The sequence below is a fragment of the Lutra lutra genome, chromosome 7 (assembly GCF_902655055.1).
Source record: "Lutra lutra chromosome 7, mLutLut1.2, whole genome shotgun sequence".
Lineage (NCBI taxonomy): Eukaryota > Metazoa > Chordata > Mammalia > Carnivora > Mustelidae > Lutra > Lutra lutra.
Genome location: NC_062284.1, coordinates 26,880,684 through 26,908,250, shown reverse-complemented (window position 1 = coordinate 26,908,250; position 27,567 = coordinate 26,880,684). Strand labels below are relative to the sequence as shown.

General features: G+C 38.9%; 1 protein-coding gene across 4 annotated transcripts in view; it reads left to right on the top strand.

Annotated features, from left to right (window-relative positions):
- Window positions 1-27,567, top strand: part of OCA2 (OCA2 melanosomal transmembrane protein) — a 504,704-nt gene that overhangs the window by 202,964 nt on the left and 274,173 nt on the right. For all 4 annotated transcript variants that reach the window (XM_047738795.1, XM_047738792.1, XM_047738793.1 and 1 more), the window contains 2 exons: window positions 1,952-2,009; window positions 4,628-4,736. In XM_047738795.1, the coding sequence (XP_047594751.1) occupies window positions 1,952-2,009; window positions 4,628-4,736 (167 nt within the window). The remainder of the gene's footprint in view (window positions 1-1,951; window positions 2,010-4,627; window positions 4,737-27,567) is intronic.

Below are 27,567 nucleotides of genomic sequence, written 5' to 3'. Positions count from 1 at the left end.
AGTTAAAATTATGGGTCTTCAGAATACTTCATGGTACTCTAAAACTGTAACTCTATCTTCATGCCAGTGAGCAGGTTTGGAGCACCATACAATGTGTAGTAATTCTCTTGTGGCACATTATTTTATCTAACCCCTGCTTGGATCTCTGGAATGTGTGCTGGTCCTAGCCCCAGTTTAAGGATGAGAAAACTGAGGCTCAGAGAATTTCACCAATTTGTCCAGGATTCTACAGCAAGGAAAGAATGACACCAGGGACTGAATCCACACTCAACTACTACCTGTCACACTTCCACACATAACACGTTGCATAACAAGAATCAAAAACAAACAAACAAAAAGGATAAAAAACAATATAACAAAGGAATCTAACAAAGTACTCTCCCAGTAGTTGATTTTCAGGGATCTCAAAGAATACCTAAGTCTTTCTCAATTCATTTCCTGTCATTTGCTTTTAATCAAAGCTGAGATGTAAAAGATAGCAATGGAGTGGTGAGTTTGTCCACCCCTTAGGGATATTGAAGCTTTACTGCCATGGAGCTGGGAACTGGGTGGAAAGGAGAAATCTATCAAGGCAAGGGAAGTGTGAGTCCTTGTGAATGTAGTGTAAATGATCTTGCATGTTGTAGTTTGCTGAAACCAACCCTGAGTTCTCAGGCTGAAGGCCAGCGCTGACCCTAGAGGGTCATCCAGTATTGCAATCTTGCAGCCCGTTCTGTTAGTGTGGGAAAAGGCCACAGGTAAGCCCATGGAGACCCATTCTTTCCAATGAGGCAGCCCAGGGTGAAGTGCTATCTCAGTTCCATTGTAGCCCAGTACCCACCTCCACAAGGTGGTGCTGAGGAAGCAGGTCCTGAGGCTCCAGGGTGGCCCAGAATTGCAGGGTGGGTCCCAGCTTCAATAACAGGCATGAATCTCAAAAGGAGAAACTTTGTAAATTAAAGATGCAGGAGTAAATTTCCCTAAATGTATTTAATCCATGGACCTTCAAGCTTCAGCATCCTTCCTCTGCTATGGGGTGTTAAAGATACTCAGTGCATCTCAGGGTTACACATGTGAAGAACCATGGGGACCCAGAGGCTCACCAAGCTTCCATCATCTCATCCTGTGTTGATTACAGATAGCAAAACTGAGGCCTAGAGAGGGTGGTGGCTTTGCAAGGCCACACAGTCACTGAGGAGCAGATTAGAATGAGGGTGCTGTAAGGGAAGTGTTGGCTCTGCAGGCCTTGTTTTTACATATTCTTTTTAAAAAATGTCCTCAGGGGCATATATTGCATGGAGCACTGGGTGTGGTGCATAATCAATGAATCTTGGAACATTGAAGAAATAACATAAAAAAAAAATGTCCTCAGGATTTATCTAGGTCTGCTCTGATTTCCTTTAGGGTATGTTCTCACTGTGTGATCAGCCTCCTTTGATACTTATGACCCACAAGTGTTCATTAAAACTAAATTCTCCACTGTTCTAATTGATGAAAGTCAACACCAAAACAAGTGGCATATCTTTTACTATATTTTCTGTTAGTAGTTTAGTTGTAAATATAACATAACCTCATTTGAAAAAAAGTGTAGAAAAGTAGAAAGTGAAAAGAGCTAAAAGTAGCTTACTGTCATTCCCCTTGTTTACATTTTGGTCAGTGTTCTTCTGATGTTCCCCATGCTCAGGCTCACATGTACACATGCTTGCACACACCTAATCAACATTCCATTCATTTCCTATGTCACTTTTCTTTGGAAATATAGATGATGCATTTTTCCCCATCCATAAACCCAGCTCCACCAGTTGCCCTACGTGACTAGATGTGAACCATTATGTGGCTACATTAGGCATCGCTTAGTGGATGGTAGCCAGGCCAGAGGTCCATACTAGATATGCTGCTGACTGCTGCCCCCGCTGATCTCACTGCTCAATATCACCAGGAAAATAATGAGTCTCCCTTTTTCCTCCTTTAGACAAATATCACAGGAAGATAAAAATTGGGAGACCAATATCCAGGAACTACAAAAAAAGGTATTGTGCTTTCTTCTCTCAGGGACTTCTGATTCACCTCTAGCTTCACATGGAGTTAAAACTGAAAGTGTTTTCTCCTTTTATTCCTATAGTTGTACATAAGACATAAGTTATTTCTAGGAGTTAATAGGGAAAATCATTTTCCTGACATGGTAGGCTTATTTTGCCCAGAAATTGAAAAGTTAACATTTTTTATATTTCCTTTGAGATAGGATGGCCCTTTCTATGGTTAATGTAGCTGCAGAGAAAGTTGGCTGGGTGCCTCTGGCTCTTGCAGTTCTTCTTGATCCTAAAAGGGAAATCTTGAGGTTTCCAATGTGTAGATAAGGAGGTAGAGGCAGAGACAGGTAAGGAATGCTGTGTGAGATGGAGACGCGTTAGGGACAGGGATGGAGTGTGTGTGTCCGTCCTGTCATATCGCTCTCATTTCTGGTGGGCACACATAGTGCCCCTTACCTAGCCTAGAAAACTCTGCTCCAGATCTGCTGGGAGACATTTGTATCTTTGTGAACTTTCAAATCCAGGTAGCTTCTTTCCTGAGAGGGAAGGGGAGTGCCAACTTTCTAATTATGATAAGAACATTTTGTCTCTTTCTAAACTTCCTTTAGACATCGGGGTCCTGGTAGGTAATGTGTCTCTTCCCAATCTCTGTCCCCTTGAAATGGTTAGGGTTAGGAGAAAAGGGTGTGGCTCTGACACTTTTATGGGCCCCAGGTTTATGCAGACCCTGACTGCTTTGCTAGACCATGTAATGCTGGCTGTGAGTTAGGGAAGAGATTGTGTACCTCTCTGTGTACCTGGTAAATGAGGATTGAGGAGAGATGGAAGGGACATGCAAGGAGTTTGTATTGAATCTAGGAGTTCTTAACTGTAATAGCTCCAGATAGCCAAAGGAGAAAATTTGATAGACACCTGAAATAACAGATAAGTACAAACTTTGGATCATCTCTACTTGTACCAGCCAAGTGATGCTGGAATGTTTTTTGACCTGCCTGCTCCCTCCATTTCCAATTCAGTAACTGCCAATGGTCATACCCATTTTCTATGATTAACATGGCTGCATAGAAGGTTTGTAGTGTCCCTCCTCACAACTGGTAGATGCCATGCCCTTTTCCTCAAAATTCACCATCACAGACTCAGCTAGCAAAACTGGCCTTACTTAGGGGTGTGAAGGGAAAGATGAATTGGCTTGTGGCTAGTTGAGCCACAAGTTTTGGCAGTAGGTGAGAAAGGAAACATATGCTCAGGAGGTAGCCCATGTAATCTGTGAACAGAGGGTCAGGGGCTGCAGCCAGATCCAGTGCAACAGGGAGGAATATACTTGTGGTTTTCATGACAGCAGCTCTAATTGCATGACCAGAGAAATCCAGAGAGAAAATCTATACCTATATGCAGATCTCTCTTATCTCTATATCTACACCTGTACCATCTATCTCTACCTCTGTCTCTAACTATCTAGTATCTATCTCTGTCTCTATATCCATACTTATGTCCATATCTATACTTTATTTAATAGACAGACAGATATGCTGGTGGGACCACACTTAAGAGAGTACATGACACCATTGTCAGTTCACATGTGGAGCATGATTCACACGAGGGCCTTGTTGGGTGGGGTAGGACAACTCAGTGCCCATCTGCACAGGTTTTGTGGGAACTTGCTCTGTTACCCAGCTCCACATGGCAGTGATCTAGAGCACAGCACCCTCTGGGGATCTTGCCCATCTTGCCATGTGGTTCAAGCCCACTGGAAGGTCTGTACTTCTGAGTTAATGAAGGTATTATAGAACCTTATGTCACCACCCCTCACCCCTGAAAATGTGTCAGGCTCCTACAGATGTTATCTTGGTGATTAGGGCACTGCCAAGTGCCTTCCAGGGTCCCTGTGAACATGAAAGGATATAGTAAGAATGTTCAGCAGGAGTCATGTTATTGCAAGAACATGTTAATCTCAGTGCTACCATGAGCAGGAATTTGTGTAGTAGGAGGAAAGTTGAATTAAAAGGATTTGAGCATGTAACACCTGTGGAAATGCATGGTCAGTACCCTGGAAGTTACATGTTGTTTCTCCAGTGATTTTGCCAACATCTCACCTAATGCTCGTGGTGGGACTGGGAGCATTTTTTGCATCATATTGAGAAGATATTTAATCAAGTATTTTATAAAAGGATTATGCTATATATATATACCTATATATATATTTAAAGCTTTTATTCACTTATGTGAGAGAGAGCAAGAGAGAGAGTAAGCATGAGCAGGGAGAAGGGGCATAGGGAGAGGGAGACGCAGACTCCTCACTGAGCAAGGAGTCCAATGCAGGGCTTGATCCTAGGACCCTGAGTGAAGACAGACCTTAATGGACTGAACCATACAGGCACCCTATGTACTATATTTTAAATTTATTGTGTTTATTTTTTACAAAGATTTTGAATGCTATAATCCCAAATATGTACAATCATCCTTATAATGCATTACCTTATAATCTTTCAATTTCAAGATATATTTTTCATCTTAAGGAGAAATTTGTAGTGATTTGAGTCACGTAGGATGATGAACACATTGCAGGAAGCAGAAGATAGTAAAACCCGGTAAATGAGTTCTGTTTTCCTCTCTCACAGCACAGGATATCAGACAAGATTCTGCTCACCAAATGCCTGATGGTGTTGGGATTTGTTATCTTCATGTTCTTTCTCAATTCGTTTGTCTCTGGTGTTCATCTTGATCTTGGTGAGTCTAATTTTTTGTTACATTTTGCTGATAGGCTCTGCATGCTATCACAGTTTGTAAAGGGAGATTTCAAAGCTTGTTCCTAAACGTTGGTGAGGAGGGCTGATGTGGAGTGTGGCCAGCCTTTGATGGAAAGAAGGAAACCTTTATCTACTACCTCTCTTTTTGTTTTCTGGAAGAGAGGGAGAGGGGAAAAGAGAGGGAGAAAGGGAGAGAGAGGTGCATTTCCAGCTCTTAGTGTCTCAGTGCATGGTCCTCAGCCCCTTCAGGGTTTAATGTTAGAAGAAATATAGAGTAGTTATCATAATCTCTCTCAAATTTGATAACCAGATCTTTAAAATGTTGCTTAAGAAGAAACCCCCAGAAAAAACAGGAGGTCCCATCAGCAAGGCCACAATCTTGCAGTTTGTGCAACTTGACATGAGGATTAAATGAGGAACTGAAAAGGCCAGAGGAGTGTAAGAGTTCTATAAAACCCGTTTCCCCTATGGTGCATCCATTTTCCCCACAGAGAAGAACCCTTCCTCCTGCCCTCTCCCATAGGTTTCCCTTCTCTTACTTTCTCGTTGCTACGGCTCTCACTTTCCACTTTCTCAAGCCCTTTTTGAGGTTGCATAGCTTGTTCCCACTTGAGACATGCCCATCTTGCAGATTGAGCTCACCACATATCTTGTTAACTCCGACATCCTTCCACTCTTCATCAGTATTTTCCACATTCCTTGGGTTTTTCTTACCGATTTAATCATTATTCTATTGTTGTTATTACTTAAAACAAAACAAAATCCAAACCACTTCCAAAATGAATCTCACATGAATGTATAGATTTATGAGAAAGATAAATTTAAAATCCTTTCCAGTAATATTTTCTTTATAACCAAAAGCTTCATTGTTTTCCTTCAAAAGGAAGCTCTGTTAAGATAATTTGGGGTGCCAGGTGGCTCATTGGGTTAAGCCTCTGCCTTCTGTTCAGGTCATGATCTCAGGGTCCTGGGATCAAGCCCCACATTGGGCTTCCTGCTTAGCAGGAAGCCTGCTTCCCCCTCTCTCTCTGCCTGCTGCTCTGCCTACTTGTGATCTCTCTCTCTCTGTCAAATAAATAAATAAAATCTTTTAAAAAAAGATAATTTAAATATCTTTTTATAAAAAATTTGATTTACTACAATATTTGAAGACTATAATTTCTATAGAAAGCAAAGCCTCTTAACTTTGTAAAATAGATGGCTAATGTGAGCAAGTTTCAGTTATTCACACCATGGCATTGCTCCTTTGGATCTAGGCTACCATCAGAAATCTTTAGACTGTAGATTAATTTCCCTTTTCTGTCACATGTAGAAAGAGATATTGCTAGAGTCTTATAGTACATGATATACATGCTTTTTTTTAAAGATTTTATTTATTTGACAGACAGAGATCACAAGTAGGCAGAGAGAGGAGGAAGCAGGCTCCCTGATGAGCAGAGAGCCTGATGCGGGGCTCAATCCCAGGACCCTGAGATCATGACCTGAGCTGAAGGCAGAGGCTTTAACCCACTGAACCACCCAGGCGCCCCGATATACATGCTTTTGACTGGGTATCCAGCTTTATATCATGTATTTTGAACCTCTCAGAATTTATTTCCTTAAATAATCTCAAATCCAATATCCCAGGCAGCCTGGGCTGGATTCTAAGCTGATAAATGTTCTTTATCCACAATTGAGAGCCAATCCACATAGAATCCTGATGTAATAAAGAATGCCAAATCTAGACTGATAAAAATGTCATGAATTTTAATTGTATTTGGTGTATTACATCTAGAAATTATTGTTGCAATGTAATTATTCTAAATTACACTACAGACATAATGGAATTTTAGCATTATAAAACTTTAAGAGGTGATACGTCAAGCAGAGAGAGTCAATTATCATATGGTTTCACTTATTTGTGGAGCATAACAAATAGCATGGAGGACAAGGGGAGATGGAGAGGAGAAGGGAGTTGAGGGAAATTGGAAGGGGAGGTGAACCATGAGAGACTATGGACTCTGAAAAACAATCTGAGGGTTTTGAAGGGGTGGGGGGTGGGAGGTTGGGGGAACCAGGTGGTGGGTATTGGAGAGGGCACGGATTGCATGGAGCACTGGGTGTGGTGCAAAAACAATGAATAATGTTACGCTGAAAATAAATTTAAAAATTTTAAAAAAGAATAAACTTAATAAAAGACATATAAGACAAAAAAAGAGGTGATCACCACTGATAATTAAGCAAATACAATTAAGCAAATACAAAAACTGGTGTTTTTTGGGCAAAGGCATTTCATTAGGTAATTCTTTTGGGTTTTTAAATAATATTTTGTTTCTAATTTTATTTGAGATCACACTTAAAGAACATAGTATGCATTTTAAAGAGTAAAAAATATATGAAGTTTGCATGTAATTTTTTTTAGATTTTGGCTCTGATCACTGTATAAAAAACAGTACTTTAAAAATTTAGTCACTTATTTAACTATATGGATTTTAAAAAATCTCAATTGCTGCAAAACATTTTATTTTAGCTTGAGAAGTCGACACTTTTTACTAAGATGTTAAATCTCTTTTTGTGCGGTTGTTTCATGTAATCAAGGTGTTTCTTTTTTGCTTTTTAATCTTATGTTTTCAGTTAGGTTTTGTGAAGGGAAGGATTTTATCTGGGGATCCCGGAATACGTAACTCATATATTTGCATTCATTATGTTGAAAGTTAGATTGACTAGAAGAAAAGTTCAATTAGCATCTGTTTTAAATGGAGTACAGTTTCCTTAGAGTTACAGTAACCTAGCTGATGGGAACAGGAACAAAACTGATGCAAGATCTTCCCAGGGCTTCAGTCAGTAGATGTGACCATTTGTTTTTGGTGAACTGCTGTTTTGAATATGATGTGCTGTGTAAGTTGAGCATAATACAATATGATGTCATATAAAATGAGGTGATGTCACATCACACAATGTGCATCATGAAACGTGACATTACATAAAACAGCATGATATCGCATGATAAACTGGTGTCATATAGCACTGTGTACAATGTGACATAACATAATTACACTGTGGCATTGTTTAACCTCAGGTCATGCCATGTAACAAAACATAGTATCATACAATACATTCCTTCATTTAAACATCATAACCAAACACAGCATTAACTTCTCCTTTTCTTTTTTATTTTATTTTTTAAGTTACCATAGAGAAAAATTGACTTTTCCTTTTGGTACAAAATTTTATGAATTTTAACAAAGATGTAAATTTATGTAACCACCATAATTGGAATATAGAACAGTTCCATCGCCCCCCAAAACTTCAGTGTTACCATTTTGTAGTTACCTGTGCCTCAATCCCAGCAACTCCTGATTTGTTTTCTATCCCTATAGTTTTGTCTTTCAGAGGATGTCTGTCTAACACATGTAATCAGACTTTATGCAACCTTTGGGATTGGCTTTTCTCACACAGCATAAAACCTTTCAAAATCATCCAAGTTGCTGTGTGTATCAATGGTTCATTCTTTCTGTTGCTCAGTAGTCTTCTGTGGTATAGATACATTTTGTTTATCCATTTACCCATTGAAGGACATTTGGATTGTTTCTAGTGTTTGGTGATTGTGAGTAGAGCTACTCCAAACATTCATGTACATGGTGTTTTGTGAACTTAAGTTTTCACTTCTATGGGGTAAATTACCTAAGTATGGGACTGCTGAGTCATGTGGTGAGTGTATCTTTAGCTTTAAAAGAAAAATTGCTGCACCATTTTCCAGGCTGTAGGACTTCATGTTCCCATACCCTGGGAGCTCCAACTATTCCACATCTTTGCCAGCATTTGGCGTGGTTAGACACTCACCTCTGGCATTCCAAGCACCTTAGATCGAGAACTCACATGTTATTCTAAAGATTTTATTTATTTATTTGACAGACGGAGATCACAAGTAGGCAGAGAGGCAGGCAGAGAGAGAGGAGGAAGCAGGCTCCCTGCTGAGCAGAGAGCCCGATGCGGGGCTCGATCCCAGGACCCCGGGATTATGACCTGAGACGAAGGCAGAGGCTTTAACCCACTGAGCCACCCAGGCGCCCCTCACATGTTATTCTAATCATTTGTTTGTGTCTCTGTCCACTAATATCCACCTTACACCAGCTAGACTCAAGGGCATGGTCCATGTCTGCTAAAATTTTCTCTCCTGTGCCTTGTATAAATGCCCTATACATTAATAGAAGTTATAGGGTCATAGAATGTATGAACAAACTTCTTATTGATTCTCAAGATTCCAACTTACTTATGAAAATTTTAGATCTGGCTGACTTGGTCTAGGTTCTCTAGAGAACAAAGCCTAGGCAAAGGCTTGTGTGGGGTTTTTTATTGGGAAGTATGATTCCAGGGAAGAGAAGTGAAAGATAGGGAGGCAGAATAGTATCAGGTGAATGTGATAATCACTACACTGTGGAAACATGAAAGCAGAATAGTGAGGAGAGCAAGCCTAAACAAGACTGCATCATCATATGGCCACTGATATGGGTCACTGGTGTCTCTATCTCATAGGACTGGCTGAGAAGAAGTATAGAATATGTCTCAGGTCTGTCCAAGTGGTTGTGTGGGAGAGGATGCATTTACCTACTGGCTCCATTACCCATTGGTTTGAGTTCCTTATTATGGAAGGCTAACTTGCCCATGTATACAGCTGATATATGCACGAAGGTCAAGCAGCAGAAAGGCTACAGTTGGGAAGTAGGTGCATGGATTCAGGGACAGTCTCGGTCAGAGTACATCTGTATGAGGGCACAGCTGCACAGAGCCAGTTACTGCCACAGAATTTAAGTAAGAGACAGGAGAACTTAGAGGGACCCAGAGGAGCAAGAGGTGCTACAATAGTGAAGAAAGAAAAGGGCCCTGATTACAATTTATGTACATCTGGCAAAAAGAAGTTCCCCAATGTGCAAGGATCTTTATCTCACAACATTCGCTAGTATTAATTCTAGTCTGCTCAGCTGTTACACATAGGTCCATAGTCCCTACAGGAAACTCTTGCTACCAGACATGTTTCAAAATTCTGATATCTTTGTATTTTACAAAGACATTTCAGTGTACATACTGAATTGTATATAATGTAACACCCCCAAGAGGTTCAGAGCCAGCATCTTGTCATCTAAGCATTAATATTTCTGCAGTGAAAGATGAATATTTATATAGGGTAGGATAAATTAAGACCATAAATTGCCTCATTTTAGTTCAAATCAGGTTTTATTGAATTTGGACATAAAACTTATAAATGTTTTTGTTTTTTCTGAACTTTAGGATTTCAGAATTGTGGATAATTGATTAGGAAACTGTAAGAATCAGTGAACCAGCTTTAAAATGTTGTCTTTGGCCTTATGATTTATAACTTTGATCAGCAGTTTCCTAGGTCTCCTCTTTGATAATAAGTTTAGAATGTCTCCCAAGTTCTCTCACAATATGTTTGGTTAGATTTCAGTTTTGGAGGTTTTTCTATAGTTATTTCCTGATTATGGTTTCAAAATTGCTAGTGTTCTCATTGTCCCTTGGTGTCCTATTGTTGAACAATTTTATTGTCCTTATTTAAGTATTTTTAACTACAAATAAGGCAACTTACTTAATCAGTCTTGAGCAAAATAAAGATTATTGAAGGATACTGCTCAGCTGGCAGACTGGGCAGACTCGGGAAAAAGAAAGGCAGCCAGACAAAGGGCATGCTCCTGATTCCCAAACACTCTCCATTCTCTTCTCATAGCTTGGTGCTTCTCCATGCACCATTTTCTCATCTTTTCTCTGTTCACAGCAAAATAGAGATGATCTCAATTCTTTCCTGATCTGTAGAATCTCACTTTCAGCAACACAGAGAGAAAAAGTTATTTTGAATCCCAGATTCCCTGGTGAAGAGTCTGAATGGCCCAGATTGTGTTAACATTCTTCTCTAACCTAGAAATTAAGACCAGGACAGGAGTCACATGTTTTATACTGGAGGGGCTGGAGGTATAGTTCTTAGAGGAAAGGGGTCATTATGAGCTAGACAGACATCTCCAAATCTTCCTAGTATATTTATCAGGTTCTCTGACATCTGGTAGGTAATTCATTTCAATTACATCATTCATTAATTCAGTCATCCATTCAAGCATTTGTACAACAAATGCAAGCAGTTGTGTAGGGGCTGGGTATAGTGTAGTGAACATAAAAACTCTATCACTGCTCTCACTGGTCTCCCATTAGAGAAGGGAGATCTATATTGATTCACATAAGGTGCAATAAGAACTACACACCTAATTAAGACACAGATCTTGAGAGCTCTCACTGTTTGTTGCAGAGGCAGGGCAAGGGTACCAAGTTATAAAACCAAATGTGATCACTTCCATAATCCAGGGACAGATGAAATATTATTGCTGTCAGAATTAAAGAGAGCTAGAAATAGGAGGGGTAAGGAAATGGAATAGGAGAAAGAGGAAGAAAGAGAAAGGGAGGAGCAGGAAAAGGAAGAGTTGGAAGAGATCACATCCAACTGAAAAGGCAAGGAAATGCCTCTTGGAGGAGGCAGCATTTGTCATGGGCTTTGATAACAAGAATATGATTCCAAAGGCTGGGGATGAGATTAAAGATTTCATCCAGATGGAAAAAATGGAGCAAATACAAGGAAGTAAGTGACCCTTTTAGAATTTCCAATAAAAAAGAAAAAGTTGGCTCATGGTGACCCAGAGTGTATGCCTGGCAACTAGATGATGGTGTCCCAAGAGGCAAGTCAGCAGCACCCTTCATCCTAGGCAGGTGGTTCAGAAATGTTATTCCACATAAGCTCAGACATACACCAGCCCATAGGATGGATCTCTTATTTTATGGCTAAGAGGATTTGACCAGGTTGTCTTCTAGCCCATGTGATATCAATCCATAAACTTAGACTGGTATTGTGAAATACTACATTTTAATAAGGATACCAATGCCTAGTTTGAAATAAGTGTTGTAACTGTGGAGGGGACAGTATATGGGGTTAGTAAAAAAGTTTGAGTATTTCATAGTATCATGCTGTGAGTGCCTGTGAGTGACAGATGAGGAACCGAACATTTAATTAAGTCACATGGCCACCATTTCGGTAAGGGTGGAGACAGTCTAGCTTTGAGGGTCTTCTCAGAACTCTGCTGCCTCAAAAAAAGGCTTCTTTTTAAAAAAATTTTTTAAAAAATTTTTAAATTTATTTTCAGCATAATATTATTCATTGTTTTTGCACCACACCCAGTGCTCCATGCAATCCGTGCCCTCTCCAATACCCACCACATAGTTCCCCCAACCTCCCACCCCCCACCCCTTCAAAACCCTCAGATTGTTTTTCAGAGTCTATAGTCTCTCATGGTTCACCTCCCCTTCCAATTTCCCTCAACTCCCTTCTCCTCTCTAACTCCCCTTGTCCTCCATGCTATTTGTTATGCTCCACAAATAAGTGAAACCATATAATTGACTCTCTCTGCTTGACTTATTTCACTCAGCATAATCCCATCCATGTTGCTACAAAAGTTGGGTATTCATCCTTTCTGATGGAGGCCTAATACTCCATAGTGTATAGGGACCACATCTTCCTTATCCATTCGTCCGTTGAAGGGCATCTTGGTTCTTTCCACAGTTTGGCCACCGTGGCCCTCGCTGCTATAAACATTGGGGTACAGATGGCCCTTCTTTTCACTACATCTGTATCTTTGGGGTAAATACCGAGTAGTGCAATTGCAGGGTCATAGGGAATCTCTATTTTTAATTTCTTGAGGAATCTCCACACTGTTTTCCAAAGTGGCTGCACCAACTTGCATTCCCACCAACAGTGTAAGAGGGTTCCCCTTTCTCCACATCCCCTCCAACACATGTTGTTTCCTGTCTTGCTAATTTTGGCCATTCTAACTGGTGGAAGGTGGTATCTCAATGTGGTTTTAATTTGAATCTCCCTGATGGCTAGTGACGATGAACATTTTTTCATGTGTCTGATAGCCATTTGTATGTCTTCATTGGAGAAGAGTCTATTCATATCTTCTGCCCATTTTTTGATATGACTATCTGTTTGTGTGTGTTGAGTTTGAGAAGTTCTTTATAGATCCTGGATATCAACCTTTTGTCTGTCCTGTCATTTGCAAATATCTTCTCCCATTCCGTGGGTTGCCTCTTTGTTTTGTTGACTGTTTCCTTTGCTGTGCAGAAGCTTTTGATTTTGATGAAGTCCTAAAAGTTCATTTTCTCTTTTGTTTCCTTTGCCTTTGGAGACATATCTTGAAAGAAGTTGCTGTGGCTGATATCGAAGAGGTTACTGCCTATGTTCTCCTCTAGGATTCTGATGGATTCCTGTCTCACATTGAGGTCTTTTATCCATTTTGAGTTTATCTTTGTGTATGGTATAAGAGAATGATCGAGTTTCATTTTACATATAGCTGCCCAGTTTTCCCAGCACCATTTATTGAAGAGACTGTCTTTTTTCCACTGTATATTTTTTCCTGCTTTGTCGAAGATTATTTGACCATAGAGTTGAGGGTCCATTCTGGGTTCTCTACTCTGTTCCACTGGTCTGTGTGTCTGTTTTCATGCCAGTACCATGCTGTCTTGGTGATCACAGCTTCGTAGTAAAGCTTGAAATCAGGTAACGTGATGCCCCCAGTTTTATTTTTGTTTTTCAACATTTCCTTAGTGATTCGGGGTCTCTTCTGATTCCATACAAATTTCTGGATTATTTGCTCCAGCTCTTTGAAAAATACTGGTGGAATTATGATCAGAATGGCATTAAAAGTATAGATTGCTCTAGGCAGTATAGACATTTTAACAATGTTTATTCTTCCGATCCAAGAGCATGGAATAGTCTTCCATCTTTTTGTGTCTTCTTCAATTTCTTTCATGAGTGTTCTGTAGTTACTCGAGTACAGATCCTTTACCTCTTTGGTTAGGTTTATTCCCAGGTATCTTATGGTTCTTGGTGCTATCGTAAATGGAATCAATTCTCTAATTTCCCTTTCTGTGTTTTCATTGTTAGTGTATAAGAAAGCCACTGATTTCTGTACATTGACTTTGTATCCTGCCACGTTACTGAATTGCTTTATGAGTTCTAGTAGTTTGGGGGTGGAGTCTTTTGGGGTTTCCATATAAAGAATCATGTCATCTGCGAAGAGAGAGAGTTTGACTTCTTCATTGCCAATTTGGATACCTTTTATTTCTCCTTATTGTCTGATTGCTGTTGCTAGGACTTCTAATACTATGTTGAACAAGAGTGGTGAAAGTGGGCATCCTTGTCGTGTTTCTGATCTCAACAGGAAGGCTGCAAGCTTTTTCCCACTGAGGATGATATTTGCTGAGGGTCTTTCATAGATAGATTTGATGAAGTTCAGGAATGTTCCCTCTATCCCTATATTTTGAAGCATTTTAATCAGGAATGCATGCTGGATTTTGTCAAATGCTCAAAAAAAGGCTTCTTCTTCCTATGGCCTCAAAGCAGAGTGAAGGGAATAGTGGCACTCACCTGGGTTGGTACCACACACACACACACACACACACACACACACACTCGGCAACTGTTACATGATGTTTGTGTCAACCTGATAATAGGAACATTTAAATCCCTAGATAGCTCCTTCTTAGTTTTTAATCAAGATTTATCTTAAATGAATATAAATGTCCACGTGATTATTTTGGAATAACAGTAAATGTAACAAATAGGTCTTGGCTTTTCAGAATCAATTAAAGTGACTGTTTTCCTTATTAATCTTACCATGGGTAAAATTACCCCATTCCCCATGACACTGAAGAAATGAAATTGGGAGAGAGGTGAGGGAGAGGAAGGGAGAGGAGCAGGTTAGATAAGGAGAGAGAGGGAGAGAGAGAGAGAGAATGGATTAGGTTTTTTTTTTTTATCGAGATCTAGAACTCACATACTATAAATTTAATCTTCTTTTTTTGTGTTCTTTTTTAAAAAAATTTTTTATTTCTTTTCAGTGTAACCATATTCATTGTTTGGGTATTCACAAAGTTGTGTAACCATTGCCACTATTGAATTCCAGAACATTTTCCTCACCATCAAATAACCTCACAACTATTAGTGGTCACAATTTGCCCTCCTACCTCACACTGCACCTCTCTCCTATAATTCCACTTTCTGCTTGTATGGACAAGCCTATTATAGACATGCTATATAAATGGAATTATTCAACATAGGGTCTTTTGTGTCATAGCATAATAATTTCACTATCTATCTACATTACAGGATGTTTTACTACTTCATTACTTTATATGGCTGAATAATACTCCATTTTCTAAGCTATACCACAATTTGTTTATCTATTAATTGACTGATGAGCATTTTGTTTTTTTCCTCTTTTTGGTTATTATGAATGTTGCTGCTATGAACATTTGTTTATGAGTTTTTGTGTGGATATAGTTTTTAGTTCTCTTATATATATACCTAGGAGTAGAATTGCTTGGTCATGTGGCAATTCTGCTTAACTTTTTGAGAAACTGATAGACTCTTCTCCATAGCAACTTTAATTTTATATTCGCAACAGCATTGGATGAGGGTTCCAATTTCTCCACATCCTCACCAACACTTGTTATTGTCTATCTTCTTGATTATATCCTTTCTTTAGGGTGCAAAGTAGTACCTCATATGTTAATGAGATGGCTAATAGCTAATATTGAGCATCTTTCCATGTGCTTGTAGCACATGTATGAAAAATACATTTGTGTATCTTCTCTGGAGAAATGCCTATTCAAACACTTTGCCCATTTTTCAACTGGCTTATTTGTCTTTTTGTTGTTGAATTGTAAATTTTTCAGATAGTCTGGATGCTAGTCCCTCATCAGATACATGATTAGTAAACATTCCCTTTTATTCTGTGGGTTTTCATTTTGCTTCCTTGATGGTGTCCTTTGAAGCACAAAAGTTTTTATTTTTTTATTTTTTTTTTTAAGATTTTATTTATTTATTTGACAGAGAGAGATCACAAGCAGGCAGAGAGGCAGGCAGAGAGAGAGGAGGAAGTAGGCTCCCTGCCGAGCAGAGAGCCGGATGCGGGGCTCGATCCCAGGATCCTGAGACCACGACCTGAGCCAAAGGCAGCGGCTTAACCCACTGAGCCACCCAGGCACCCCAAAAGTTTTTATTTTGATGAAGTCCAATTTATCTCTTTCTTTTTTCTTTGTGCTTTTAGGGTTATATCTAACAAACCATTGCTTAATCCAAGGTCATGAAGATATGTACTTCTGCTTCCTTCTAGTGTTTTATAATTTTAGATCTTCCATTTAGGTCTATAATCCATTATTTTTACATGTGGTGTGAGGGAGGGGTCTTTTTTTTTTTTAAGTTTCTCCCACCATTTTATTGAGAAAGAGTTGACACATTGCTGTATAAGTTTAAGGCATACAGAACAATAGTTTGATTTATGTGTATTGTGAGATGATTACCACAATAAGTGCAGCTAAAATTTATTTTCTCATGTAGATACAATAAAAACAAAAGAAGGAAGAAAAGAATAAAGGAAGAAAAATTTCCTCCTGTGATGAGAATTCTTAGAATTTACTCTCTTTAACAATTTACTCTCTTAACAACTCTCTTAACAATATAAAATATATCATACAGCAGTGTTAGCTATAACTTCATATTGTACGTATCACTAGTACTTATCTTATAGTGAATAATTCAGTCTCTAATCAAATAGATATATTCAGATTTTTTATTTCTTCTTCAGTCAGTTTCAGTAGTTTGTGTCTTTCTAGGAATTTGACCACTCTGTCTAGGTTATTAAATTAAATTTTTTTTTTCATAGCATTACAGGCATACCTCAGAGTTATTGTGGGTTCAGTTCCAGATCACTGCAATAAAGCAAATATCACAATGAAGTGAGCTAAATGAATTTTTTGTTTTCCCAGTGCATATAAAAGTTATGTTTACACTGGAGTCAGTTAAATGTGCAATATAGCACTATGTCTAAAAAAAGTACACACTTTAATTTTTTTAAATTAAATGTCATTTTAAATGTCATTTAAATTTAAAATGACATTTTAAAAAAAATGTCAACCATGATTTGAGCTTTCAGTGGGTCACAGATTACTATGCATAATAACAATGTAAATGCTTGAAATATTGTGAAAATTAATATAATGTGACACAGAGACATGAAGTGAGCAAATAATGTTAGAAAAATGGTGCTGATAGACTTGCTGGATGCAGATGACACAAACTTTCAATTTCTAAAAAATGCAGTGTCTGCAAAATGCAATAAAATGAAGTGTAATAAAATGAGGTTTGCCTGTATGTTATGATCTTAATTAAGAAAGGTCTGTGATAATGTCCTTGCTTTTCTTAGTCTAACTAAAGGTTTGTCAAATTGGTTACTCTTTTGGTTGTTGATTATCTCTATTATTTTTCTATTCTTAGATTTATGTCCACTCATTTTTTATTATTTCCTCTCTTCTGCTTGCTTTAGGTTTAGTTTGCCTTTTTTCTTTTAGCCTTAACATGGAAGATTAGATTATCCACCTGAGACCTTTCCTCTTTTTTTTTTTTTGCCATAGATTTTTTTTTTTAATTTTAAAATTATTTTTATTAACATACAGTATATTATTTGTCCCAGAGGTACAGGTCTGTGAATCGTCAGGCTTACACATTTCACAGTACTCAGCATATCACATACCCTCCCCAATGTCCATAACCCAGCCACCTTCTCCCTACCCCCATCCCCCAACCCTCAGCAAACCTCAATTTGTTTTGTGGGATTAAGAGTCTCTTATGGTTTGTCTCCCTCTGGATCCCATCTTGTTTTATTTTTCCCTTCCCTATCCCCCAAACACCCCACCCTGCCTCTCAAATCCCTCATATCAGAGATATCATATGATAATTGTCTTTCTCTGATTGACTTATTTAGGTCAGCATAATACCCTATAATAGTTCCATCCACGTCATTGCTAATGGCAAGATTTCATTTCTTTTGATGGTTGCATACTATTCCATTGTGTGTATGTGTGTGTGTGTATGGATCTATATCTGTATCTATCTATCTATATCTATATCTATATCTATATCTATATCTATATGTAGGTAGATAGATATATCATATCTTCTTCATTCATCTGTTGTTGGACATCTAGGTTTTTTCCATAGTTTGGCTGTTGTGGACATTGTTGCTATAAACATTCAAGTGCATGTGCCTCCTTGGATCACTACATTTGTATCTTCAGGGTAAATACCCAGTAGTGTGATTGCTGGGTCATAGGGTAGCTCTATTTTCAACTTTTTGAGGAATCTCCATGCAGAGTGGCTGTACCAGCTTGCATTCCCACCAACAGTGTAGGAGAGGGTTCCCCTTTCTTCATATCCTCGCCAACATATGTCTTTTCATGACTTATTAATTTTAGCCATTCTGACTGATGTGAGGTGGTATTTCATTGTGGTTTTGATTTGTGTTTCCCTGATGCCGAGTGATGTGGAGCACTTTTTCATGTGTCTGTTGGCCATCTGGATGTCTTCTTTGCAGAAATGTCTATTCTGTCGTCTGCCCGTTTCTTGATTGCATTATTTGTTCTTTGAGTTTGATAAGTTCTTTATAGATCTTGGATACTAGCCTTTTATCTGATATGTCGTTTGCATTATCTTCTCCCATTCTGACAGTTGTCTTTTGATTTTATTGACTGTTTCCTTTGCTGTGCAAAAGCTTTTGATCTTGGTGAAGTCCCAATAGTTCATTTTTGCCCTTGCTTCCCTTGCCTTGGGCGATGTTTCTAGGAAGAAGTTTCTGAGGCTGAGGTCGAAGAGGTTGCTGCCTGTGTTCTCCTCAAGGATTTTGATGGATTCCTTTCTCACATTGAGGTCTTTCATCCATTTTGAGTCTATTTTTGTGTGTGGTGTAAGGAAATGGTCCAGTTTCATTTTTCTGCCTGTGGCTGTCCAATTTTCCCAACACCATTTATTGAAGAGGCTGTCTTTGTTCCATTGGACATTCTTTCCTGCTTTGTCGAAGATGAGTTGACCATAGAGTTGAGGGTCTATTTCTGGGCTCTCTATTCTGTTCCATTGATCTATGTGTCTGTTTTTGTGCCAGTACCATGCTGTCTTGATGATGACAGCTTTGTAATAGAGCTTGAAGTCTGGAATTGTGATGCCACCAACTTTGGCTTACACTTTCATCATTCCTCTGACTATTCAGGGTCTAGGTAGGATAGACATTTTAAGAATATTGCTCTACCAGGGCGCCTGGGTGGCTCAGTGGGTTAAAGCCTCTGCCTTCAGCTCAGGTCATGATCCCAGGGTCCTGGGATCGAGCCCCACATCGGGCTCTCTGCTCAGCAGGGAGCCTGCTTCCTCCTCTCTCTGACTGTCTCTCTGCCTGTTTGTAATCTCTGTCTGTCAAATAAATAAATAAAATCTTTAAAAAAAAAAAGAATATTGTTCTACCAATCTATGAGCATGGAATATTTTTCCATTTTTTGTGTCTTCCTCAAGTTCTTTCATGAGTGTTCTATAATTTTCTGAGTACAGATCCTTTGCCTCTTTGGTTAGGTGTATTCCTAGGTATCTTATGGTTTTTAGTGCAATTGTAAATGGGACCAACCCTTTAATTTCTCTTTCTTCTGTCTCATTGTGTATAGAAATGCAACTAATTTGGCATTGATTTTATATCCTGCCACTTTACTGAATTCCTGTAGGAGTCTAGCATTCATGGGGTGAAGTCTTTTGGGATTTGCATATAGAGTATCATGTCATTTGTAAAGAGTAGAGAGGTTGACTACTTCTGTTAGGGTCCGTAATCAAAGGAGTGAGGCTGATACAGAGTGAAGGTCAAGCAAAGCTTTACTTCATGTCAAGCATCAGGAATCAAACTGACTGGTCAGGGCCGTCTCTTGCAAAGAGGCGACGCCTCCCAGCCTCACGGACTAACTTTTATAGAGGTAGTTTAGCCAGGCTATACACAGGTGGCCGATGAGCTTGCAATACACAGAGAAAACTGCACGGTCATGCTAGGTCTGCCACACACAGAAAAAACTGCTAGGTAACACACGGGTGGCCAATTGAATTTCAATTTAGCCTAGTAGATATATGTGCGCCCCACTGATTGGATGTCTTCACCTGGCCTGACCTGCCCTTGTATCTAGGCTTTGCAAGTAATTTCCTCTGGTAGGGGTGGGGTCAATCTAAGTTCACTACATAAACACAAAATGACTCCCTCTGGCCAACCAGGCCCTTAACATTTCTTTGCTGATTTGGATGCCTTTTATTTCTTTTTGTTGTATGATTGCTGAGGCTAGGACTTCTAGTGTTTTGTTGAACAGCTGTGGTGATAGTGGACATCCTTGCTGTGTTCCTGACCTTAGAGGAAAAGCTCTCCGTTTTTCCCCATTGAGAGTGATATTCCCTGTGGGCTTTTCATAAATGGCTTTTATGATATTGAGGGAAGTATGTTCCCTCTATCCTACACTGTGAAGAGTTTTAATCAAGAAAGGATGTTGTACTTTATAAAATGCTTTTTCTGCATCTATTGATAAGATCATATGGTTCTAGTACTTTCTTTTATTTTTATAGTGTATCACACTGATTGATATGCAGTTGTTGAACCAACCTTACAGCCCAGGAATAAATCCCACTTGGTCATGGTGAATAATCTTTTTAATGTACTGTTGGATCCTATTGGTTAGTATTTTGGTGAGAATTTTTGAATCCATGTTCATTAGGGATATTGGTCTGTAATTATCCTTTTTGGTGGGGTCTTTGTCTGGTTTTGGGATCAAGATAATGCTGGTTTCATAAAATGAGTTTGGAAGTTTTCCTTCCATTTCTACTTTTTGGAACAGTTTCAGAAGAATAGGTATTCTTCTTTAAATGTTTGGTGGAATTCCCCTGGGAAGCCATCTGGCCCTGGATTCATTTGTTGGGAGATTTTTGATTACTGCTTCACTTTCCTTGCTGGTTATAGGTCTGTTCAGGCTTTCTATTTCTTCCTCTTTCAGTTTTGTTAGTTTATACAACTTTAGGAATGCATCCATTTTTTTTCCAGATTACTTAATTTGTTGACATATAGTACTCATAATATGTTCTTAAAATTGTTTGTATTTCTTGGTTGTTGGTTGTGATTTCTTCTCTTTCATTCATGATTTTATTTATTTTGGATCTTTCTCTTTTTTTGATAAGTCTGGCTAGGGGTTTATCAATCTTATTAATTCTTTCAAGAAACCATCTTCTAGTTTTATTCATCTGTTCTACTGCTCTTTTGGTTTTTATTTCATTGATTTCTGCTCTAACCCTTATTATTTCCTCTTCTCCTATTGGATTTAGACTTTATTTGCTGCTCTTTAGGTCATGTATTTGTGACTTTTCTGACTTCTTGAGGAAGGCCTGTATTGTTAGATACTTCTCTTTTAGGACCACCTTTGTTGCATCCCAAATGTTTTGAACAGTTGTGTTTTCATTTTCATTTGTTTCTGTGTATTTTTAAAATTCTTCTTTAATTTCTTGGTTGACCCATTTATTCTTTTATTTATTTATTTATTTATTTGACAGAGAGAGAGGGAGAGAATGATCACAAGTAGGCAGAGAGGTAGGCAGAGAGAGGGGGGAAGCAGGCTCCCCACTGAGCAGAGAACCCGATGTGAGGCTCGATCCCAGGACCCTGAGATCATGACTTGAGCTGAAGGTAGAGGCTTTAACCCACTGATCCACCCAGGCACACCCCCCCATTTATACTTAGTAGGATGTTCTTTAACTTCCATGTATTTGTGGTCCTTCCAAATTTCTTCTTGTGGTTGACTTCAAATTTCATAACATTGTGGTCTGAAAATACACATGGTCTGATCTCTGTCTTTTTATACCAGATGAAACCTGATTTGTGACCCAGTATGTGATCTATTCTGGAGAATGTTTTATGTACTTTTGAGAAGAATGTGTATTCTGTTGCTTTAGGGTGAAATGCTCTGAATATATCTGTTAAGTCTGTCTGGTCCAGTGTTTCATTCAAAGCCCTTGTTACCTTGTTAATTCTCTGCTTAGATGACCTGTATGTTGCTGTGGTGGGATATTAATGTCCCCATTCTTACTGTATTATCATCTGTAATTTTCTTTGATTTTATTATTAATTGGTTTATATATTTGGCTGCTCCCAAGTTGGGGCATAAATATTTGCAATTGTTAGAACTTTTTTTAAAAAATTTTATTTATTTATTTGGCAGACAGATCACAAGCAGGCAGAGAGGCAGGAAGAGAAAGAGGAGGGAAGCAAGCACAGCTGGGAAGCTGAGCAGAGAGCCTGATGCGGGGCTTGATCCCAGGACCCTGGGATCATAACCTGAGCTGAAGGCAGAGGCTTAACCCACTGAGCCACCCAGGCACCCCAGAACTTCTTGTTGGATAAAGCCTTCTATTATGATGTAGTGTCCTTTTTTTAAATCTCTTAGGTTTAAAATCTGGTTTATCTGATTTAAGATGGCCACTCCAGATTTATTTTCATGTTCATTAGCATTAGCACTTTCTTTTTTTTAAAAGATTTTATTTATTTATTTGACAGAGAGATCACAAGTAGACAGAGAGGCAGGCAGAGAGAGAGAGAGAGAGGAGGAAGCAGGCTCCCCGCCAAGCAGAAATCCTGATGTGGGGCTCAATCCCAGGACCCTGGGATTATGGCCTGAGCTGAAGGCAGAGGCTTTAACCCACCAAGCCACCCACGTGTCCCCCCACTAACTTTCAATCTGGAGTTTTCTTTGGGTCTAAAATGAGTCTCTTGTAAGCAGCATATCAATGGATCTTATTATTTTTTTTAATCTATTCTGATATTCTGTGTTCTCTTGGTTGGAGCATTTAGTCCATTTGCATTCAAAATAATCATTGAAAGATATGATTTTTGTGCCATTGTATAAACTGTAAAGTCATAGTTTTTTATTGTCTCTGTTCCTTTCTGATCTTTATTACTTTTGGGATCTCTTTCTGATCCCAGGATCCCCATTAATATTTCTTACAGAGGTGAGGTTAGTGTTTATGAACTCCTTTAGTTTTCGTTTGTCCTAGAAACTCTTTATCTCTCCTTGCATTCTGAATGACAGTCTTGTTAGATAAAGTATTCTTGGCTGCATCGTTTTCCCATTAACACTTTGACTCTATCATGCCTGTCCTTTCTGGCCTGCCAGGTTTCTGTGGACAACAGATCTGCTGCCAGCTTTATGTATCTACACTTGTAGATTAAGGACCTCTTTTTCTGAGCTTGTTTCAGGATTTTCTCTATATCTGTGTAAATTGCAAGCTTCACTATAATACGTTGATATTTTAGCCTATTTTTTTTTCTTTCTTTCTTTCTTTTTTTTTTTTTTTTTGATTTTGAGAGGGGTTCACTGTGCCTCCTGGACTTGAATGCCTGTTTCCTTCCCTGAACAGGGAAATTCTCAACTGTAATTTGTTCAAATAAATCTTCTGCCCCTCTCCCACCGCACTCCTCATCTTCTTGGATTCATATACTATGGGTGCCATTTCTCTTTATGGCATCACTGAGTTCCCTAACCTACCTTTGTGATATAGTTTTCTTTCCATCTTCTATTCTGTTTCCTTATTTTCAATCATTTTATATTCTATAATATGGATTCACACTTTTGATTCATTCATCCTCATTTTTATGATCTCCATTTGGGACTACAACTTGGTAATAAAATATTTTATTTTGGCTGGACTAGATTGATTTTAGTTCTTTTAACTCTATAGTAAGAGATTATCTAGTGTCATCTATGCTTTTTTAAAGTACAGATAGTATCTTTAATCATTACTTTTAATTTTCTTCTTTTTTTAATTTTCAGCATAACAGTATTCCTTGTTTTTGCACCACACCCAGTGCTCCATGCAATCCGTGCCCTCTCTAATACCCACCACATAGTTCCCCCAACCTCCCACCCCCTGCCACTTCAAACTCCTCAGATTGTTTTTCAGAGTCCATAGTCTCTCATGGTTCACCTCCCCTTCCAATTTCCCCCAACTGACTTCTCCTAACTCCCCATGTCCTCCATGCTATTTGTTATGCTCCACAAATAAGTGAAACCATATGATAATTGACTCTCTCTGCTTGACTTATTTCACTCAGCATAATCTCTTCCAGTCCCATCCATGTTGCTACAAAAGTTGGGTGTTCATCCTTTCTGATGGAGGCCTAATACTCCATAGTGTATAGGGACCACATCTTCCTTATCCATTCGTCCGTTGAAGGGCATCTTGGTTCTTTCCACAGTTTGGCCACCGTGGCCCTCGCTGCTATAAACATTGGGGTACAGATGGCCCTTCTTTTCACTACATCTGTATCTTTGGGGTAAATACCGAGTAGTGCAATTGCAGGGTCATAGGGAATCTCTATTTTTAATTTCTTGAGGAATCTCCACACTGTTTTCCAAAGTGGCTGCACCAACTTGCATTCCCACCAACAGTGTAAGAGGGTTCCCCTTTCTCCACATCCCCTCCAACACATGTTGTTTCCTGTCTTGCTAATTTTGGCCATTCTAACTGGTGGAAGGTGGTATCTCAATGTGGTTTTAATTTGAATCTCCCTGATGGCTAGTGACGATGAACATTTTTTCATGTGTCTGATAGCCATTTGTATGTCTTCATTGGAGAAGAGTCTATTCATATCTTCTGCCCATTTTTTGATATGACTATCTGTTTGTGTGTGTTGAGTTTGAGAAGTTCTTTATAGATCCTGGATATCAACCTTTTGTCTGTCCTGTCATTTGCAAATATCTTCTCCCATTCCGTGGGTTGCCTCTTTGTTTTGTTGACTGTTTCCTTTGCTGTGCAGAAGCTTTTGATTTTGATGAAGTCCTAAAAGTTCATTTTCTCTTTTGTTTCCTTTGCCTTTGGAGACATATCTTGAAAGAAGTTGCTGTGGCTGATATCGAAGAGGTTACTGCCTATGTTCTCCTCTAGGATTCTGATGGATTCCTGTCTCACATTGAGGTCTTTTATCCATTTTGAGTTTATCTTTGTGTATGGTATAAGAGAATGATCGAGTTTCATTTTACATATAGCTGCCCAGTTTTCCCAGCACCATTTATTGAAGAGACTGTCTTTTTTCCACTGTATATTTTTTCCTGCTTTGTCGAAGATTATTTGACCATAGAGTTGAGGGTCCATTCTGGGTTCTCTACTCTGTTCCACTGGTCTGTGTGTCTGTTTTCATGCCAGTACCATGCTGTCTTGGTGATCACAGCTTCGTAGTAAAGCTTGAAATCAGGTAACGTGATGCCCCCAGTTTTATTTTTGTTTTTCAACATTTCCTTAGTGATTCGGGGTCTCTTCTGATTCCATACAAATTTCTGGATTATTTGCTCCAGCTCTTTGAAAAATACTGGTGGAATTATGATCAGAATGGCATTAAAAGTATAGATTGCTCTAGGCAGTATAGACATTTTAACAATGTTTATTCTTCCGATCCAAGAGCATGGAATAGTCTTCCATCTTTTTGTGTCTTCTTCAATTTCTTTCATGAGTGTTCTGTAGTTACTCGAGTACAGATCCTTTACCTCTTTGGTTAGGTTTATTCCCAGGTATCTTATGGTTCTTGGTGCTATCGTAAATGGAATCAATTCTCTAATTTCCCTTTCTGTGTTTTCATTGTTAGTGTATAAGAAAGCCACTGATTTCTGTACATTGACTTTGTATCCTGCCACGTTACTGAATTGCTTTATGAGTTCTAGTAGTTTGGGGGTGGAGTCTTTTGGGGTTTCCATATAAAGAATCATGTCATCTGCGAAGAGAGAGAGTTTGACTTCTTCATTGCCAATTTGGAAACATTTATTTCTCTTTGTTGTCTGATTGCTATTGCTAGGACTTCTAATACTATGTTGAACAAGAGTGGTGAGAGTGGGCATCCTTGTCATGTTCCTTATCTCAAAGGGAAGGCTGTGAGCTTTTTCCCATTGAAGATGATATTTGCTGTGGTTTTTTCATAGAGAGATTTGTTGAAGTTCAGGAATGTTCCCTTTATCCCTATACTTTGAAGCGTTTTAATCAGGAACAGATGCTGGATATTGTCAAATGCTTTTTCTGCATCAATTGAGAGGACCATGTGTTTCTTCTCCCTTCTCTTATTGATTCGTTCCATCTCATTGATTGATTTGCGAATGTTGAACCATCTTTGCAACGCAGGGATGAATCCCACCTGTTCATGGTGGATAATCTTTTTAATGTGCTGTTGGAATCTATTTGCTAGGACCTTTTTGAGAATCTTAGCATCCATATTCATCAGTGATGTTGGTGTGATACATTTTTAAATTTTTTATTAACATATAATGTATTATTAGCCCCAGGGGTACAGTCTGTGAATAGCCAGGTTTACACACTTCACAGCACTCACCATAGCACATACCTTCCCCAATATCCATAACCCAACCACCCTCTCCCTATCCACCTTATAATCATTACTTTAAATTCTAGTTCAGACATTTTGCTTATATCTGTATGATTAAATCATTGGCAGTGAGATTTACTTTCTGTTTTTTCTTTTGGGGTGAATTTTTCTGTCTTATTATATTGTCCAGAAAATAAAGGAAGAAAGAAAAGAAAACAACAGTAACAACAGCAAAAACTTCTGGAAGTGTTTCTGGTGTACACTGAGTACACTCTGTTGTTACATTTTGCTTGCCTTTCCTGGTGGCTGTACTCTACAGAGGTCCTCCACACTTGTGGTGGGGAGTATTTGGATCTTTAACTGGTGTGCTTTGTTTGTTAAGATAAGCCTGGAAAAAAACAAGAAGACCCAAAATAAGAGAAAAGGAAAAGGAATAGAAATGAAAAAGAAAAAAAAAAAAAAAACAACAACAACCAAAAAACACGCAAAAAACTCCAGAGAACTATTGCCTGGTTCCAGGGAATAAAAAGGAAAGAAAGAAAAAAGAGTAGGAAAGAGGAAAAGAGAAAAAAAATATAAATAGTCTGATTTGAAAAATAAGAGAAGGACGCAAAGAAATCAACAAATGAACAAAAAATTATCATTCTGGTTCCCAAAAAAGATAAAGAGAAAAGATAAAAGAAACAAAATAAAAGATTAAAAAAATAAAATTAAAAAAAAAAACCAAAATGAAAAGTTCAAACATTGAAAAAAATTAAGAAAAAACAAACAAACAAACAACAACAAAGAAAACAAACACAGAGCAAGCCTCATTTTTTTTTTCACCAGAAGCTGGTGTTTTGGAGCATTTTTTAATAAGTGGACTTGTACCTGTGGGGGTTTATGCTGGTCTTCTGAAGGTGAGGCTGACTGGGCTAGTTCATAAGTGGACTTTCCCTTGTATAGATGCTCCTTCCAGGTGTGGGGGGCGGGGGTGGGTTTTAGTGTAGGGGACTCCAGCTTCCACTGGAGGCACTGTGTTTCTCTCTGAAATCCCTCTTTGCCAATGGGCAGTGGGAGGGAAGAATGGTCGAGGAAGAATATGGCGTCACCCCACTCTCTTGTCCTTGGGGATGGGAATTCCTGGACTGTTCAGGAGGTCCTCACAGAAAAGCAATGTCCTGTGTCCCAGGATTTCATTTGTTCCCTGCCTTTAACCTGTCTGTCCCTGGGCCCTTGGTGTGCCCGGCACCACAGATCTACTATATTTTATCTCTGGCCAGTGGCAGGGATTCAACCTTCCAAATTGTAAAGGGTCTGGCAAGGTGAAGATCCACTCCTCGCCCCCAGAGGAGAGCCTCACAGTGAGCCCAACATAATCCTGTCCCAGAAAAGCAGTTGCACAGTTTGCACAAAGAGGTGAGAGTTTATTGTAAAACTCAGTGAAAAGTTGCAGCCAGGTTTTGAGCTATCTGTGTGTGACTCAGTCCCCTTCTCCGTTCTGTCCCAGAAATGCAGTTACACAGAGGCTTGACTCCA